A 19,310-nucleotide genomic window follows, 5' to 3' on the forward strand; every position below is an offset into this window, starting at 1 on the left:
GAAGGCGTAAAGTGGGAGTGCGCCTCCACTCGTACTGCTTCGGGCGCGAGTGGTGAGGCTGACACTGGGCCCCACCAGTCAGGAGAGAGGGAAGGGGATCGAGATCAGAGGGGAGGCGGTGCTTCGCCGGAGCTCATGCCGATGGCGAGGGGGTTTGGGGCTAGGCTAGAGGGATAGATCGGAAAAGGGGCTCGCGGCGCAACTGCCCGTACCCGTCGTTTGGCGAAAGGTGGACGGGGCTGGTCGCAGTCGAGCTCGCAAGCTTCGGTGGAGGACGGGGTTCGCCGGAGAGGTGGAAGACGGTGGCTAGAGGCAGCTCCGAGGGCTTGGCGGGGTCCAGGCAGCTTCAGCAGACCACCAAGGCCCTGCCCAAGTAGCTGCTTGAGCTCGAGAGGCCCTGGAGAGCGGCAGCTGGCCTGCGGGGATCGCCGGAGTCCTCGGGTCGGGGCGACGGCCAGAGGTCTGCCCGACCGGGCTTCTGCTCGTCTACGTGTTCGTGGAGGTGGTGTGGAGTGGTGCGTGGCTAGCAAGGGAGGCGGGTGGCTTTATATAGCCGGAGCAGAGGGGGGAAACGTGTCACCGCCGGAGCGCTCTGAACACACGGCGAACGTCGACGAGAGGCTCCAACGCGAGGGGACAGGGTGCAGCGTCAACGCCGGCGCTTGCCCACGCTCGCGGACGAGCACAAGAGGCGGTTTGAGATGGGGACAAGCACACGCGCGCACTGTGCCGTTTTGGCCGCGACTTGACTGGGCTTGCTGCGGCGGCACCGGCGTCGGCGAGCGCCAGGGAGGGGTCATGGGTGATGGGTCGAGGGTTGTGGCACGTTGCGGCAGTCGGAGGCGAGCGCTTGCATGCACACGCGCAAAACAGAACGCAAAGCGCCAGCCAGAGCGCGTCGAGACGCTGCCAGGCGTCGTGTCCTCGCGCGGTCACCAAGCTGGCATGGCCAAAACGATGGCTAGGAGCGGCCAAACCTTGTCTACGAGCTCGACCGTGCAGTGCTACGTCTAGGAGAGGTGATGGATCATACCCAGGCCGACCAACGCGACTCTACCAAGCTGGCAAGTTTCTGGTCAGAAACTTGGTCGCCAAGTTTGGCCACCTTCTAGAAGGCCATTAGGGCTAATCTCCTGGGGTTTAGGGTTTCTTAGGAAGGTCTTTAAGCTCAAGAAATCTCAAGGCCAAAAGCTTAAGGAAAAATGCACTTGCTGTACAAAGTGCATTTCTGGTCCAGAAGTGAAAAGATTTTCTACGGCAAAAATATTACAAAAAGTGATGCAATATTTTTGCATGGGAAGATGTGCCATGGTCCTAAGAATATTTAGGAATTATCTCAGATTTTTCTGAGCAAGAAAAAATTGAGGTTGCTTTGGAGCACAAAGTTCTGAAATGAGCTTAAGAGAGAAAAATGAATATTTTCCTTTTAGGAAAAATATTCATTTATTATTTTGGGAATTTGTGGGAGGAATAAGGTAGATAGGTCACTTGGGTGAAAGCCAAGGATATGCCCAAGTGACAAGTCCATTTGAATTGATCCAAAAATCCAAATCAAATCAGGGCAAAAACCACGGTGAAAACCAAGTCCGGAAAGAGAAAGAGAAGGCAAGTCCGGTGAAAAGAGAGAAGGCAAAAATCTAGGCTGTCACACCGGCTGGCTCATAAATAGTGTCCGGCTTGGTCTCTAACTATCCCTTCCTTACAACACAAGTTATGTACATATGGCGGTTTATTTCTACGGGCCTTGAGTCGCCTTTGGGCCTTGGGCCCTTAACTGAACCGCCATCTTCCAGAGCTATCTTGGGCTTCATGAATTGCCATAGGTATAACCCGGCCCCTCCTGGGCGGGTCATACCTAACAGTTATATCCCCAACAAGATCCAATCTAGACACCATCACGAAGGGGTTCGCCACTTCCATTGGTGTCTCTCCGATGATGCGTGAGTAGTTTTTTGTAGAATTTCGGGTCTGTAGTTAGTAGCTAGATAGCTTCCTCTCTCTCTCATTTGATTCTCAATACAACGGTCTCTTGGAGATCCAAATGATGTAACTCTTTTTGCGGTGTGTTTGTTGGGATCGGATGAACTTTGAGTTTATGATCAGATCTATCTTTTTATCCAGGAAAGTTATTTGAGTTTCTTTGATCTCTTATATGCATGATTGCTTATAGCCTCGTATTTCTTCTCCGATATTTGAGTTTTGTTTGGCCAACTTGATCTATTTGTCTTGCAATGGGAAGAGGTGCTTTATAGTGGGTTCGATCTTACGATGCTTGATCCCAGTGACAGAAGGGGAACCGACACGTATGTATCGTTGCTACTAAGGATAAAACGATGTGGTCTATTTCTACATAAATAGATCTTGTCTACATCATGTCATCATTCTTATTGCATTACTCCGTTTCTCCATGAACTTAATACACTAGATGCATGCTGGATAGCGGTCGGTGTGTGGAGTAATAGTAGTAGATGCAGGCAGGAGTCGGTCTACTAATCTTGGACGTGATGCCTATATAATGATCATTGACTGGATATCGTCATGATTATTTGAAGTTCTATCAATTGCCCAACAGTAATTTGTTTACCCATCGTTTGCTATTTTTCTCGAGAGAAGCCACTAGTGAAACCTACGGCCCCCGGGTCTCTTTCTCAAATTATTTGCCTTTGTGATCTATTTTATTTGCTTTTTATTTTCAGATCTATTAAACCAAAAATACAAAAATACCTTGCTGCACTTTATTTTATCTGGCGTTTTATCTATCAATATTTACTACTCTCTCACGCCCGTTTGCCAATTTCTGGCGCCGTTGCCCGAAAGGGATTGACAACCCCTTTAATACGTCGGGTTGCGAGTATTTGTTATTTCCATGTGGGTGTTGTTTACGTAGTGTTGCTTGGTTCTCCTACTAGTTCGATAACCTTGGTCTCATCACTGAGGGAAATACCTACCGCCGTTGTGCTGCATCATCCCTTCCTCTCTGGGGAAATACCGACGTAGCTTCAAGCCGCATCAGCCGTCATCGTCGTCTCCTGCAGCATCGGGCCCCTGCTAGTTGCCTGTCATCAAGTCCTTGACCTCTCTCTGGTTGCTCCGTTGTTGCTCCGAGCAAACTACCTCGAGGATTCATCAGGTACACAAGCTAGTCTTTAATGGTTGCTTGGAATTGGTCAGGCCTCTCACCTGCTACTGCTCCTCCGATTCAACACCACCAAAGGAATTTTTCTATTCTGAAATTTGTGGATAGATGGCTTCCAATAGCGTGTTTGCTGAGTTGCTCAGGAACTACAAGTTAGATGGCACAAACTTCACTATTTGGAGAAGGAAGATGATGTTTCTACTTACAGCTGAGAATGTTGAGTATGTAATTTCGGCCGCCGAGCCTAGCGAACCTGCTGATGATGCTTCGGATGAGGAAAAGGATAGTTATGTAGAAGAACTCAAGCAGTGGAATAAGGACAATAAAAAGGCAAGGATTTTTATTCTTGGCTCCATGTCCGATTCATTGGCAGGTGAATATGAAACAGAGGTTGCTGCACACAGGATTATGAGAAGGCTGGAAGAGGATTTTGGTGAAGTTTATTTAATCAAAGTGCTTAGCTTCCTGAACAGATTCTTAACATCTAAGATGGCAGATAATACTTCTGTCAATGAACACCTAAACAAGTTGTGCATGCTGGATGAGGAATTGAAAAATGCTGGCTATCCTCTTTCTGAGGAGGTGCAAGTAATGGTGGCTCTGAACTCACTTCCGCACACTTGGGAACAATTCAAAATATCATTTTGTCACTCCGAAATATTACTGAACACACGCAATTTGAGGCATCATTTGCTCATGGAAGAAGATAGGCAACTTCACAAGGGAAAGAGAGACACTCACACCATTAGGAGTTTCACCTTGGTGAAGATAGGAGGCGCTGGCAGAAGAAGCATCAAGGAGGTGATTTGAGGGACAAAATCAACAGGAAGAGAAACTGGGATGATCATAATGGAAGAGGTCCAAACTCTAGTTTTGATAAGAGGGGATTTAGATGTCATGGTTGTGGAGAGTATGTACATTTTAGAACTGAGTGCGAGAATAAGAAGCCTTATAAATAAGATGACAAGTGTAACAAGCAGCACCAGGACAAGCATCAGGGCAACAAGAAGGATAATTCTTCTCCCGATGGTACATGCAATCTATTTGTTCATTCTGAATCATTGTTTACTACTTCAGCTTCGGATCATTGGGTAGTAGACTCTAGTTCCACTTTGCATATTGCAAGGAATAGTGTTGGTTTCACCTCTTTAAAACCCACATCGAAAGGAACTAGATTTACTTTTCTAGGAACAACTACGAAAGCTGATATTTTGGGCATAGATGATTATACACTCAAACTCCCTGGTGGAGGAAAATTAAATTTGAAAGACAAAGTCTATTCCCCTAGAATGAGAAAGAATTTAATCTCTATTTCTAGACTGGAATCTATTGGTTTTAAGGTCTTATTTCGAGATGGCAAAGTTAAAATACCGATGAATGGAAATTTAGTTCAACCAGGAAATAGATTTGACGGTCTCTACTGTATTGAGGATTTTATGGACATCGATAGAATGGATTGTACGGTGATTGAATAGAATTCGGTAGTGAGGAATTTAGATGGAAACAATAATTGTTCAGAGTCATACCTCTGGCATCTTTGTTTGGGTCATATCTCAAAGAAGAGAATTAAAAGGCTAATTAGAAACTTCAAGTGGGAAGACTATGGCATTTGAGAGGCAAGTGTTGTAGGGAAAATGACATGGGTACCTTCTCCTAAAGCGTCAAGGTCTACTGAACACTTGCTATTGTTCATTCAGATATTTGTGGCGAGATGTCTAGGCCTACATTTGGGCAGAAGGTCTATTTCATTACTTCTATGGATGATTTATCTAGATACGGCTAAGTTTACTTAATTAAGCATAAGTCGGAAGGTTTTGACATGTTCAAGGTATTTAAAGCCGAGGTAGAAAATCAGTTGAACAAAAAGATCAAGGTGCTTAGAACTGATATTGGTGGTGAATACGCATCAGGAATATTAGATGATTTTTGCAAGGAAAGGAAAATGGAATTGTTCATCATTATACCTTACCTTATACTCCTCGGCAAAATGGTGTAGCTGAAAGGAGGAATAGAACTTTAATGGACATGGTTAGGTCTATGATGGCATATTCTAATCTTCCTTTATCTTTTTGGGGTGAGGCTCTTCATACTGGTGTTTATTTGCTTATTCATTCGCCTTCCAAATATGTTAGTTCTACTCCTTATGAATTATGGAAAGGGAGGAAACCTACATTGTTGAAACTTAGCAGTGTGGGGATGCAATGCACATATTAGAGTACCTAGTCAACTAAGAACAAAATTGGAACCTAAGAGTTTTCCGGGAATATTTATTGGATATGCTTCTGGTTCAAATGGCTATAGATTTTATGACCCAGAGAAGAAGAAGTTAATTGAAAGTAGAGATGCCATTTTTCTAGATCAAGATACACCTCATCGTGCCAAACGTGCGAGAGTAGAATTATCGACAACCCCGTTAGATACTAATGTTGAAAGTGATTCTAACAATCAGGAAAACCAAATTGATGGCAACGTAAATGTTGAGACTCCTATAACTAGTTTACCTAGGAGAAGTGGGAAGAATGTAGCAGGCCCATCATACCTTGATGATTATTATGTATTTATGGGGGAAGTATACTCTAAAACTTCAAGTTTAGAGGAAGCACCAAAATCTTTTAAACATGCCATGTCTTGTTCAGAATCAAAGTTATGGATGGAAGCCATGCGTGAGGAACTAAACTCCATGGAAAAGAATAAAGTTTGGGAATTGGTTGATCTACCTAATGACCAAAAGGCAATTGGATCAAAATGGATTTTTAAAAGAAAATTGAGTGCTTCTGGTAATGTTGAAAAATACAAAGCTATGTTGGTTTCTAAAGGGTACACACAAAGGGAAGGCGTTTACTTTCTGGAAACTTTTTCCCCTGTAGCAAATTTACTTCTATTCATATTATTGATGCATTGGCTGCTTATTTTGATACAGAACTTCATCAAAATGGATGTTAAAACTGCCTTCTTGAATGGTCATCTGAAGGAAGAGATTTATATGTCTTAACATGATGGTTTTGTTGAAAAGAAAAATTGGGGAAAGTGTGTAAGCTAAATAGATCTATTTATGGTCTTAGGCAAGCTTCACGGCAATGGAATATATTGTTTGATGATGCTATCACATCATATGGGTTTTCTACGACGGAGGGATATCATTGCATTTATTTTAAAATAGTGGGAGGAAATTTTGCACTCTTGTCACTGTATGTTGATGATATACTTATTGCTTCTAGTAGTAAGGAAATGTTGATAGAAGTTAAAACTTGGTTAGCTTCTACATTTGAAATGAAAGATATGAAAAATGCTGGAGTGGAAATACTTAGAGATCGGAATAAAGGAACTTTGGGTTTGTGTCAAAGTAATTATCTAAAATTTGTTCTTAAACGTTTCTCTATGGAAAACTGCAAGCCTGCTTTAGGGCCCATGGCTGTAGGAATTAAACTCAGTGAGGGGATGTGTCCTAACACTCCTGAGGAAAAGAAGAGAATGTAGAAGACTCCATGTACTTCTGCATTGGGATCTTTGATGTATGCCATGTTATTCACACGCCCTGATTTGTGCTATACTGTTGGAGTGTTGAGTAGACATCAAATGAATCCAGGAATTGGGCATTGGAATCAAATTAAACATGATCTTCATTATGTTCAAGCAACACTGGATTATTCACTCTGTTTTAACCAAAAGGATCTACAACTATAGGGCTATACTGATGCTAATTGACAGGGTGATCTGGACGACCGAAAGTCTACGCCTGGGTATCTATTTATATTAGCTGGTCACGCTATATCTTGGAGTAGTAAGAAGAAAGATTCAATGGTGTTATCTTCCATGGAGGCTGAGTATATTGCTGCGTCAGAAGCTGCGAAGGAGGCGGTGTGGCTGAAGGAATTTCTTTCGACTTTGAAGTTTGTTGAAAGTGCTAGAAAACCAGTGGTGGTGTGTTGTGATAATCAGGCTGCAATAAAGGTTTCCAGATATCCCAAGTTCCACAACAAGATCAAACATATTGAGGGAAGGTATCACTATATATGTGATGTAATTAATAGACGTATGTCTGTTTCTTTAGAGTTTCTACCTAGTACTGATATGGTTGTTGATCCCTTGACTAAGTCACTTAGTCAGGAGGTATTTGGTAAGCATGTTCAGGCTATGGGTTTACGAATTTTTTGAATGATCGTTTTGGACAAGTGGGAGATGTTGGGATTATGTGTCCTGCAACTATATTCAAACACTTATTATCATTAATATTTGGAATACCTCATATGGAATTATACATGTGTTTTGTGCATGGAATTACTCTTGTTGGAAAGCATTTAAGTGTTGCATGCTTAAGGAAGCCGGTCAATTATCGGTGGAATATAGTATGCTTTATATATTGGAAAGACTACCCGGGTACGCTGATAATTGGAAGAAGCTAGATCGTGTAACTAGATATGACCCTATTGTTGATCTACATAATTAGAGGAATTTATACTTTATTATGATGTGTTGCTCACAAGCGGGTGCTTCGAGGACTTGACGGATAGGATCCGCTAACAACAAATTATATCGTGGTTAGTAGTCTGATCTGGACTCTATCTTGAAACTAGTATAAAGACTAGGAATCTTATAACTGTATAACAAGCGGACTCTTTGGAAACGCAGTATAAGAAGGTCCCTACCCCCTAGTCTCGGATATGCGATTGTGAGCGGCACCACGTAGCGCAGGTAAGGAGGGTTACACCCCGTCAAAGATGCGGAAGTACCAATGTTTCCACAAGAGCCAGATGACGAGGGTGACCAACGAAGCAACGCCCTTGCGTAGGCACTCTGGGGAGGCCTATTGGGTGGTGTGCCACCAGCTGAAGATCATCATATCGACTGTAGGTGCCATGACAGGCAGTAGGCACCAGCTCAAGATTTCATGCCAGATAGTGCGGGAGAAAACGCACCCCACGAGTAAATGATGGATCATTTCTTCTTCTTTTTTGAATGAAAGGGATTTTTCCCTTGATTTCATTAACGAAACCATAAGTCTTTATTATTACAACCATAACGCAAATCCACCACCTCTAGGAAGACGAAAACAGGACCAGCTAGTTTCACAGTTTTATAGAAAACATCTCATTCTACACTTCCCCTCTCATCACTCTCTCCCCTCCTATCAGTCAGGATTTAATCTTCAAAGTTTTTTTTCTTCATGTCTCATCTCTTATGTCCACATTTTTCATCTCACAATCCTTGGTATCCAGGATGACCAGCCTCTTCCCGCTTGGAAAATCTCACTGGCGACTCGTTCCAGCAGTCTTGCGCCCCGTTGTAGCTCCACCTGTGCGTCCTCCCTCGCGTGCAAAATACTCCAATCATCAATCCAATGTGCCATGATGGATCGTTTTGGATTCCAAGTCTAAGTCTACAGGGATTTAGCAAAAAATGATGGTCCCTTTTAACCAGCGAACATCAGACTGAAAGCATGACAATTGTGCACGATTTGCATGACAATTTATGTTGGCCAAGGAAAGCAAATTTAGTTGGCAAGCATAACTAAAATTGCGAGACGATGGAAATTACCATAAAATCATTCGATTTGCTAACCCCAGCGAGCATTATAATTTAGGTTATGCGAATTATTCATATTTTACTGTTTTGGTTGCTCGATCCAATATCCAAGGGAAAACCTCAGCCGCCTAAAACACAGCTGACGGAGACCGGGCAAGGCCGAAGAAAGAATATTAGGAGAACAGGAAAGGGAGGAAGCAAACGAAAGTGGTTCTAATCCCGAGCTCATATGAGCTTGGGTGAACAGTAAAATCAAGAAATCCAAAATTCTTTTTGTGTGAAACATTGATAAATGATTTAATAGCTTATAAAATTTCAACACCAGATGACATCCGTGAAATATCTGACAAAAAACAAAATCAATGACATTTATGAAACGTTGAATCTTTTTACTGTTCACCTGAGCTTACGAGCTCGGGATCCGAACGTGTCCGGAAGCAAACACGTTTATGACAGAAGACTTGGATTCTTGTATCCGGTGACCGGTGAAGTGTGACAGTGTTTGATTGATTTTCTACTCGCGTCTGTTGACCGCTCCCCCGCGCCGTCTCCCTCCCGGAAAGATCTTCATTCCTTCCGCGCCGAAAACGACGGCGAGCCCCCGAGACCGCGTCAGCCCGCTCCCCCCCACCCGCACGTCACTCCGCCCAAGCGTCCCGGCCGGCGCCTTGACTCCACGCCCGCCGTCGCCATCGCCCCCGCAGCTGTTGCTCGCTCGCTCCCACTCCCACACAACGACACGGCGACCGTCCTGCCCAGACACCGACGAGACGGCCTCTCTCTCCCTCTCTGACCACTTCTCCACAAAGCACAGCTTATAATGCGAGCTCGGTGGAGCCGAGGAGCTTAACTGGCTGCTGGTGGAGCGGGGATGATGATGGACCTGGGCGCCGCGCGCGCGACGCCGCCGTCGGCGCAGGAGGCGGCCGAGGCCGCCGTGCGCGCGGTCGGCTGCGGCTACGACCTCGCCGACGACCTCCGCCTCTTCCGCGCCAAGGACCGCCTGCTCGACCTCGGCGGCGGCGGCGAGCGGGACCTGTGCCTGCCGGGCGGGGCCGTGGTGACCAGCGTGCCCGCGGGGGTCGTCGCCGACAAGGGCGAGCGCGCGCGGTTCCGCTCCGACGTGCTCTCCTTCACGCAGATGGCGGAGCACGTGAACCAGTCGCTGTCGCTGACGGGCAAGATCCCCTCGGGGCCCTTCAACGCCATGTTCGACTACCGCGGCTGCTGGCACCGGGACGCCGCCGCCACGCGCAGCCTCTGCTTCGACGCCCGCCTCGTCGAGCTCTACGCCGTCGAGGCCCCCCGCGGCGCGCGGCTCGCCCTCCGCGACCACGTCGCCCGCGACGTCCCGACCTCCTGGGACCCCCCGGCGCTCGCCGCCTTCATCGACACGCACGGCACCCACGTCGTCGTCGGCGTCAGGATGGGGGGCAAGGACGTCGTCTGCGTCAAGCAGCTCAGGGGCTCCGCCCTCGAGCCGCGGGACGTGCAGGCCCGCCTCAAGAAGCTCGCCGACGCCACCTTCTCCCAGTCCCAGGACCGACGGCAGAGCTCCGCCGGCGCCAAGGGCCGCGGGTCGTCGTCGCGGAGACCTCCCGGCCCCGGCTCCGCTGCCTGGCGCGCCTTCAGGTCGCCGGTCATCCACAACAAGGACGATGTCGTCGGCATCCACGTCAGGCGAGGCGGCGTCGACGACGGGCAGGGACACGACGACTGGCTTACCACCATCGCCGCCTCGCCGGACGTCATCTCCATGGCCTTCGTGCCCATCACCTCGCTGCTCACCGGCGTCCCCGGTCGCGGCTTCCTCAACCACGCCGTCAATCTCTACCTCAGATGTACGATAATATCTTCTCAACCCGTGTCTGTGTGTCTGACTCTGACCATCTAACCATTAATTTGTTTGGCTGTGGGATCATCAGACAAGCCGCCGATAGAGGAGCTGGAGCAGTTCCTGGAGTTCCAGGTGCCGCGGCAGTGGGCGCCGGAGTTCGGCGAGCTCCCGTTGGCTCTCGGCCCGCAGAGGAAGAAGAAGAAGGACAGCCTGCCGTCGCTCCAGTTCACGCTCATGGGGCCCAAGCTCCGGGTCAACACGGCCAAGGTGGACTCTGGGGGCCGGCCGGTGACGGGCATCCGGCTGTTCCTGGAGGGCAAGAAGAACAGCCGGCTGGGCGTGCACCTGCAGCACCTGTCGGCGACGCCGCGCGCGGTCCCAATCGTCGTCGGCGAGGCGGTCACCACCGCCGTCGGGGACGCCGTGAACGAGCGCGCCTACTTCGAGCCTGTGAGGTCGTCGCTGCTGACGCACGCGTGCACGGCGCCGGTGCAGCACGCCGGCGCGCGCATCGACGACTGCGCGGCCGTGGTGACCGCGGCCTGGCTGGAGGTGCGCGAGGCGTGCCTGAAGAAGGTGCTCTTCCTACGTCTCGGCTTCTCCGGCGTGGCGCGGACCAAGATACGGCGGTCGGAGTGGGACGGCCCGCTCGCCACGACCCGCAAGTCGGGCTCGCTGTCGGCGATGCTCAGCGCGGCGCTGTCCGGCACCGCCGCCGTGCCGCCGCAGGGGGAGCCGATGGAGGGGAAGGTGGAGGTGAACTCGGCCGTGTTCCCCAAGGGCCCGCCGGTGCCGCTGCCCGTGCAGAAGATGGCCAAGTACATCGACACGACGGAGGTGACGAGGGGCCCCGACGACCTGCCGGGGTACTGGGTGGTCACTGGCGCCAAGCTCTGCGTGGAAGGCGGCAAGGTGGCGCTCAAGGCCAAGTACTCGCTGCTCATCTCGGCGCCAGAGGACGACGAGGTTTGAATCAGTTGTGCATATCATGTACAAAGTGCGCACATACATCAAGAGGTCGTACAGACTGTAGATTAGAGAGTGCTTGTCAATTCTTGTAAATCAGGACCAGTTAGGGCTGTGAGATGTTGAAATTTGCCAAAAGTAGAAAATAGAAACTACACATTTTAAGCATATTCCCTTGCTGAAGATGTCATCCGCTTAACATTACTGGTAACTGTAATTGTAAGATGGAATGGCATGAACCAGCATCCACCGATTTACATCACAAAACCCAACAGAACGGAACCTCTGATATCATCATCATCCTCGTCACACAAGTTCAGGTAAGAAGATACACAGTTGCACCTAATGTACATGCATCAAGCACAGAGGGTGCTCGGTTTCTCGGCCGAAGAGCTCGAAAGGCCACCTTAAAACCTCTCCATGGTACCGACCACCGGCTGTGCCTCCACACGCTGCCTCTTCTCAGAAAGATAGGGACCCCTTCTGACCGCCTCATTCAGCTGCAGCAAGAGGCATTTGTTTCCTCGGTCAACAGTCACGCTTCAAACGACAAGAACCAGCGGATGCAAGAACCGGGGACATACCTTTCCAATGAGTTCAGAAAGGCTCGGTTCATGAAGAAGGTGCGATGATGACAAGGCCTTGTTGATTGCCACACAGCAAGCGTACCGTGCCTCCATGCCTATGATAGTAACGAACCAATGTCATCATCAGAACAGTTGGTTCAGTAAACAGAATATCGCATGGTTCATGACTGGATTAGCAGCAAAGAACAGCTCCGGCGTATTGCCAAGAGCCAATGATGCTACGAGGTCAGAAGGCAGTTGGACACTTGGACGTGCACTAAACTTCAGAGCAAACATTTGGGTCGAGGGAAGTTAAGCGGGCACATTATGTGTAAGCATTATGTCACCGGCAACGAACTCCAAATTAATGATGACAGATAGTATTCAAATGCTAAAAGGAACATTGCAGCAGTGAAAACATCTTCTTTGAAGTGACAGATGTATGCTTTTATAAGGAATGACATGTCTATAGTTACTGCATTTAGTAGTAGAAGTACTACTAAGTCCTTACCAAGTTTTGTTGTCTCCATTTTCGGATCCGTAACAATTCCGATTATCTCTGGCTTTGAGCAAACTTCCCTTAGGCACCATTCTCGGACAACCAGTCCTGACAGTACTCTATAACCCTGCAAACATTCAATGCGATGCAATCACTATAATGAGTATAGTCGATGTGATTACTCAAACGAAGAAATAACTCAGCAACAGATGAAAAGAATATATCAGCAACAAGTAGACTTTAACAAGCAAGAATTGCTTACAGCAATCCGAACGTCTGGATCTTGTTGTAGAATTGATAGAAGAAGAGCCTGCCAAAAAAATTAAAAGAAAATCGCTATAAAGGCTAATTATAACATTAAGTGAGAAAGATAAAACTAGAGAAATTGTGTTGCTCTAACCGAAGGAGTTAATTTTGGACTGTTTGATGCTGCACTGTAGACTAAGCGCTTCAGGAACTCTTCTGCTTGAGGATCATCCAGTTTCATCTGGTCTTCTTGTCGATCAACACCACATATGCTTCCCAAGGCATGTAAAGCGGCCTGAAAGTTTCACAGCGTCACTCTAAGAGGAATAGTTTCTGGAGACTTTGCCAATGACTAACAGGGTTAGTAGTAGACGAACTTACCAGATGTTTACCTCTGCCCTGCCTATCAAAGGACATTTCTACCACATGTCTGGCAATATTTGGTGGATCAGAGAGCAACAAGCATGCTCCTTGAGTTGCTATTTCACCAACAGAGCCAGACAAACAAAGAGTAGGTCAGATAGTGAAATGAAGTATTATGGTTAAAGAGACCACTCCCAAACAGATGCAGGTTTCAGTACAACAGAAAGTTATAAGAAAGAAATAGAAACATAACTTACTTGTACCAATTAGTCCTAAGGTCTCCAACGCGCTCTCAATTTCATCAGTATTTTGACTTTCCTCCGTCCTCAATATTTTGTCTATGGCCAAGAGCAGATTCGTCACACCTAACATGGAGAAATCTCGATTAACATATCAATCTAGTACCTTTTTTTTTACAGAATCCCACCAAAGATACCCTCAGTCTCTCACGCTAACAATACCTAGATGCATATAAATGTTCTGATTTAAGGTCCCAGCAACAACCCAACAAATGGGTTATAAGAATTTAGCATAAAAGTTGAGCTCCCAATCATTTTTTTAATGAAGAAGCTGTTCTTGAATTATTAATGAAGGAATACACTTCCATTTAGCAGAGAATGATATGCAGAAAGAAAATGTAGAGGAAAACGTACAAGAAATCAGAATTTAGCATAAAAAGCTGTGTTCAAAATCATGTTTTTTTGGTTAAGGGGCTGTTCTAAATTATTAACGTCAGGATACACTTCTATTTAACAGAGAATGACTAGAAATCAGAATTTAGCATAGAAGCTATGTTCAGAATCAAGTTTTTTTAGTGAAGGGGCTGTTCTTGAATTATTAATGTAGCAACACATTTCTCTTTAGCAGAGTACGATACAAAGAAACGAAGTGTAGAGGAGAACACACTGTAGAACATATAATGATCAATAATGCACACAATTAAAAAGATCAACAATATAAGTGAAAATATTTAGCAGGGCTGATAGACTGAAGGTGTAGTAGCTGCAAGACAAATCATGCTTACAAGATTTTTCTATAGTCATAAAAGCATCAGCTGAAGAAAGAAGCCTCCCACTGATCAATGATGCCCTTGACCGTACAATAGAATCAGCTGAGGGATCGCTACACAAGGACCAAAAATAAACAACATAAATTGGCTGAAAAACACAAATATGGACTTATGGAGGCAAGAGCTGAGTACTTGATCACATCAGTTATGTGTTGAAGCAAACTGGTCTTTAACAAGAACATATTGCTGTGAGGGTGCTCCGCAAGCTGCAAAACAAGTAAAGACATAATTAGCTAAAATGTAATTCTACGATCTTGCATTCTTAGATCTCTATCATCAACAATTACATAACAAAAACCTTGTGATCATTACGTATTTACTGTCATTTGATAAGTAATAAATTTCGTTTACATAGCATGTGATGAACAACAAATACTAGTGTGAGTTTAGGCAAATGAAGTGACAAAGAAAAAAGCGCAAAATATTTGGTTTCAATGTATAATATAATAAAAAGATCTCCTAGCAAACATAGATGGCTGAGGCTGATTGTGGACTCAAAGTGGCACAAAGTTAGACTTCCTCCATTTAAAGAAATTGCACGATCTTCAAAAGACCCTCCTAACAAACATAGATTGAAGAGGCTTTCGATGGTGAACTTGAAGTGACAAAGAATTAGACTCTCTTTACCTGTAGTAGCTGGTTTGTCAAGCTTGGCTTGTTTAGGGTTTCTTTCTTATTTTCCTTCTTTTAATTATGTTATGTTTTTGTTTTAATCAACATAATTATGCAGCAGAAATGGAGAATCCACCCCATTCTTACAGAAACCAGGCTAACAGATAAATGCATCCTTCTCTCAGGAAAAGAGGGATGCATGAATAAGGTGATAACAAGGGAAACCTGAAGGCAATCCAAGTAAGACATATAGTATTACCTCATAGAGGACCTCTAGTGCACTCAGGGTTTTAAGCATATCTTTTCTATCTTTTATCTCGTCCTCAAATAAGCTGAGAAGGTTTGAGTCACGAATTGCAGTAGCAGTACAACTTGATGCACCAAAGAGCTTAGCTATCAAAGATAGAATGCGAATCCGTGCCTGCAAAGAAGAGGAACATGAACAACACCTTGAGCAGGTTTAATAGAAGTACAGAACCATACTCACAGCATCTAGTACAACATACATAACAATTCCTCTGTATCACACTAGATAGCTACTACTTTGCATCTCAACACGTGTAAGTAATCTGCCAGTATTAGCAAAACAGCTCTTTGATAAACTACTTTAGACATTACTAAATGTAGGCTTGTAGTTGTAGGCTGCCATTGGCCTAGAAGGTCACGTATCGATTGTTTCACAAATTGACCTAATAACGGTGGCTTTTGGATACCATACCATTGAGGATGACTGGGCTGCCACTTTGTTGAGTTGCAATCCTTGACCATCTGGTGGAAATATGATATCCTGAAAGCAAAAGCAAAAACAAAAATAAAAATATTAGCATCTGCTATTCATATTGAGAGGGAGATTCGCTCAACATTTATGAAAAAAGAATATAATACTCACGGTCCCTGTAGGAATTTCTGCTAGACGCTTTATGGCATCCAAAACAATTGCTGAGATCTCTTCGTCTCTACAGAAAGCAAACATAATTAATAGTAAGTAAAATACAAGCATAATGCATGTCATGGGAGTTTGTGATAATAAGGATACCCCTCAACCAAGCAGTTGATCAGAAGAGGGTACAGATTGTGCTGTACAAATGTGTCCACGGCAACAGCAATATCTCCAGCCTTGTCAAGAAGATGTACCACCTGGTATAGAACTTGAAAGTGAGGGTCCGGACTCTGGAGACATTGGCTGAGAAAGGATTTGCAGAAGACATTCTTTGCAAGACGATGTTAAAAAGTATGTGAATGGTTATTTTGGACAAATAAGAAGGATCATGCATGAAATGGATTTGCAGGAGTTGGTAAAGCACATCAGTGTTCTGTTTGTACACAAATTTCACTCTGTTTGCTACCATATTAGAGAGTAGAGGGCAAAGGAGTTAAAAACCAGCTTAAACTTATACTTTTTTTCTCAAACACGCATTGAAATCTGTTTCATTTGTATTCAAGGAGAACACCACGAGGCACAGTACACGGCCAAGACCAAAACCAACTACCTGCTGCTATACAAAAGGCAGAAACAGAGTAGTAAGCTAAATCAGGAGGCCATGTGTGCTTAAAGTTAAACCTTCAAAGGTACACAGCTAACATTTCAACATTGATTGGAATTGTGGTTTACACACTTACCATCTCAAGATAACAAATGCATGACATGAAATACTATTTCTGATTTCAATAACCAATTGGTGCCAAATTTTCTAAATTCCCTAAATGATTACAGTAAACAAAGCAAGGAAACCATATCCACAGAAAGCATCTGCTAGAGAAATATAATCAGATACATACCGCTTTGCAGGCCAATTGTTTGATACTATTTGAGTTTGTGAGCAACCCAGCTTGAATAAATTCCTGAAAGAATCAATTAACAATTCAACATTTTGGATAATCAAACGAGCGCATAATACACAAAAGAGCGAATGATAGATCAACATGTTGATAATTTTGTAAGATACTTAATACATCATAACTGCGCTGGTCAAGGCAAGAGGTTTACGTGGCCATGTTTAAATAAATAAACAAACCGCTGAAGAGGCAGAGACAGTAAGTTACACATACACCATAGCTTGGTAGAAGCGATGCTCCATATCTAGATGAAAATACTTTGTCCAAGCACGCTGCAACAGTTTCAACCGTCTCAGGTAAGTCTGCCTGGCTCTGCAATACACTAGAGGACCAAGAACGAATTAAAAACGGCAATCACAATAGTCCACATCAATGCCAGTCAGAGCATACATTCTTCATGGCATTTGCTGAAAAGAAGAGATGCATTGGAACGACTGGAACAGGACAAGGCTGTTATGTGGGAGGGATGCAGCCCACAACATTTGTAGAGAAAATTACATGAACCTGAAACATTTAGAGGAGGGGGAACAAAACTCACCCTAGCAGCTTAGGCAGAGGGAATTGTTCCAGGAACTGCCTCACTGTGTCCTCACCATGCGTTCCTACAATGTAAAAGGCAGGGTACGGTGATAGGTCAGCACCAACAACAAACCAACTACCTGGTGTCTTTGTCGAAATGCGACCCACAAGCCGAAGCAGAGTTCACTACAATTTGGTGGGAGAAGAAGGGACTAATCCCCTACGGTTCCAACATCGGAGATGGAGAAATAAGCACAGTCGCAGCTACGCTGCCATTCCAGCGAACAACAGTGTAATGTAAATGTAATGTAAACCCAAGGCGCTGAAGCAGTGAGGCTGTATTGGGACGCACGATCCTCACTGGGAACACGGCCGCAACCAAATCGTTCGACCGTGGGGACCAACCAGGATCCCCCTCCAGGCTCGAACCCTACCACCGAGATCGTATTCCCTCGCTTCCCCCATCGCCAGAGGTAGGTAGGCGAGCAGAGGAGAGGCCCCGCGCGTCGGCGAGGAGCGGCGCGGCGGAAATGACCCGAGCAGCCGGACCGGATGCGGCGGGGAAAGGTGTGGTAGAAGGGGGAGGCGTCGCGCCGAACCTGGGTAGGAGGCGAAGTCGGCCGCCGCACGGAGCAGGGCGTCCAGCTCGCCTGTATCCATCTCCGCCGCGGGATCCATCTGGTGGTGGTGCTGCTGCTGCTGCTTCTCGCCGCCGCGGTCTCGCTCCGGGTTTTGGTTTCGGTTGTGGGGGCAAGAGGGGCAGAGGGAGGGGATTTGGCTTGGGAACGAAGTTGAACGCCACCAGCGGTGGACTGGAGAAGTGATGTGTACTGGTGCCTGCCCCGTGCGCGTGCCGCGTGCCCCGCCTTGTTCCGGGGCTGATGGGTACGGGGACAGCAGGTGGGCCCCGGCGCTGCCGACCTCGCTCGCTGAGACTGCGCTATCCGCAAACCGTGCGTGGGGCGCACTTATTCCTCGCCTTCAGCGAGTCTAACTTCCAGACTCTGAAGGGGGCGAGCACGCGCCCGGGAAGCCATAGCCTGTTTTTTGTTTTTGTTTTTATATTTTATTTATGTTTTCTGTTTTCGTTTTTTGCTTTATTTTTTATTTTTGTTTATACTCTAAAGTATACTGATATATATATATATATATATATATATATATATATATTGCAAAAAACACTCTGTAAAAAATATTTGAAAATATTTTACAAGTATTTGAAAAATGTTGAATGAGTACTTGAAAAATGTTGAACAAATATTTGAAAATGTTGAATGAGAATTTGAAAAATGTTGAACAAATATTTGAAAATATTGAATAAGTATTTCAAAAATATTGAACAAGTATTTGAAAAAATGTTGATCATGTATATAAAAATGTTGAACAAGTATTTGAAAAATGTTGAACAAGTATTTGAAAAATTGTTGATAATGTATGTATTAACTATTGAATAAGTATTTTAAGAAATATTGATCATGTATATAAAAAATGTTGAACAAGTATTTGAAAAAATGTTGAATAATTTTTTGAAAAATCTTGAACAAGTATTTGAAAAAATGTTGATCATGTATATAAGAATGTAGATTGGAAAAAACAAAAAGAAACAAAAAAATGACAACACGGAGAAGAAAAAAGAAAAGAATGAAAAAATCGACGAAGAAAACGAAATAAGAAAGAAATAAATAAAAAAAATGAAAAAAGAAAGAAAATAAAAAATAAAATGGAAATAGAGGAAAACCAGTGAAAAGCAAAAGAAAAACAAAAACAAAAAAAACAGAGAAGAAACAGTGGAAAAACCGACTCGTTATGACTTAAGTAAGGCCGCCCTACTAGTACATCACAAACCCGAGCTTAGCCCAGCGGCTAGGTTTGAATCCCGGGTAACGCTTTTTTTCTCCTCTTTTTTACTGTCGAGACGTCTCCTAGGTCTCGTTGAAGGCGAGAAATAGCTCCCGCGCCGCGCGTTTGGACACATAAGATGTTTATCCGTATTCTTAGTCTCTGCCCGTTTGGAAAATTATAGTTGTTGGTCTGCAATGTCAATTCTTTCAAGGTGGACAAGTTCTGCGTCGTGAAGCAGCTCCCGATGAACCGAAGATTATTCAACACAACACTCAAACAGGTGGCATCATATTCAA

The 19,310-nt window shown here is 45.1% G+C and overlaps 2 protein-coding genes across 2 annotated transcripts; one reads left to right on the top strand and one right to left on the bottom strand.

Annotated features, from left to right (window-relative positions):
- The first annotated feature begins 9,380 nt into the window (after positions 1 to 9,380).
- LOC123183021 (MACPF domain-containing protein NSL1) lies at positions 9,381 to 11,617 on the top strand. Its single transcript, XM_044595743.1, has 2 exons — positions 9,381 to 10,500; positions 10,585 to 11,617. Exons 1-2 carry the CDS (start codon positions 9,531 to 9,533, stop codon positions 11,466 to 11,468), a joined length of 1,854 nt encoding a protein of 617 aa, XP_044451678.1. The 5' UTR covers positions 9,381 to 9,530; the 3' UTR covers positions 11,469 to 11,617.
- A 20-nt stretch (positions 11,618 to 11,637) lies between these two features.
- Positions 11,638 to 18,024, bottom strand: LOC123183022 (uncharacterized). The gene is made up of 17 exons (XM_044595744.1): positions 17,772 to 18,024; positions 17,192 to 17,255; positions 16,867 to 16,975; positions 16,597 to 16,659; positions 15,854 to 15,954; positions 15,707 to 15,773; positions 15,536 to 15,604; positions 15,077 to 15,238; positions 14,338 to 14,411; positions 14,161 to 14,258; positions 13,394 to 13,501; positions 13,155 to 13,252; positions 12,928 to 13,068; positions 12,790 to 12,837; positions 12,540 to 12,654; positions 12,047 to 12,144; positions 11,638 to 11,962 (listed from the first exon to the last, which is right to left on the bottom strand). Exons 1-17 carry the CDS (start codon positions 17,848 to 17,850, stop codon positions 11,870 to 11,872), a joined length of 1,587 nt encoding a protein of 528 aa, XP_044451679.1. The 5' UTR covers positions 17,851 to 18,024; the 3' UTR covers positions 11,638 to 11,869.
- Between the last annotated feature and the right edge of the window lie 1,286 nt (positions 18,025 to 19,310).

Source organism: Triticum aestivum, chromosome 1D, assembly GCF_018294505.1.
Source record: "Triticum aestivum cultivar Chinese Spring chromosome 1D, IWGSC CS RefSeq v2.1, whole genome shotgun sequence".
Taxonomy (NCBI): domain Eukaryota; kingdom Viridiplantae; phylum Streptophyta; class Magnoliopsida; order Poales; family Poaceae; genus Triticum; species Triticum aestivum.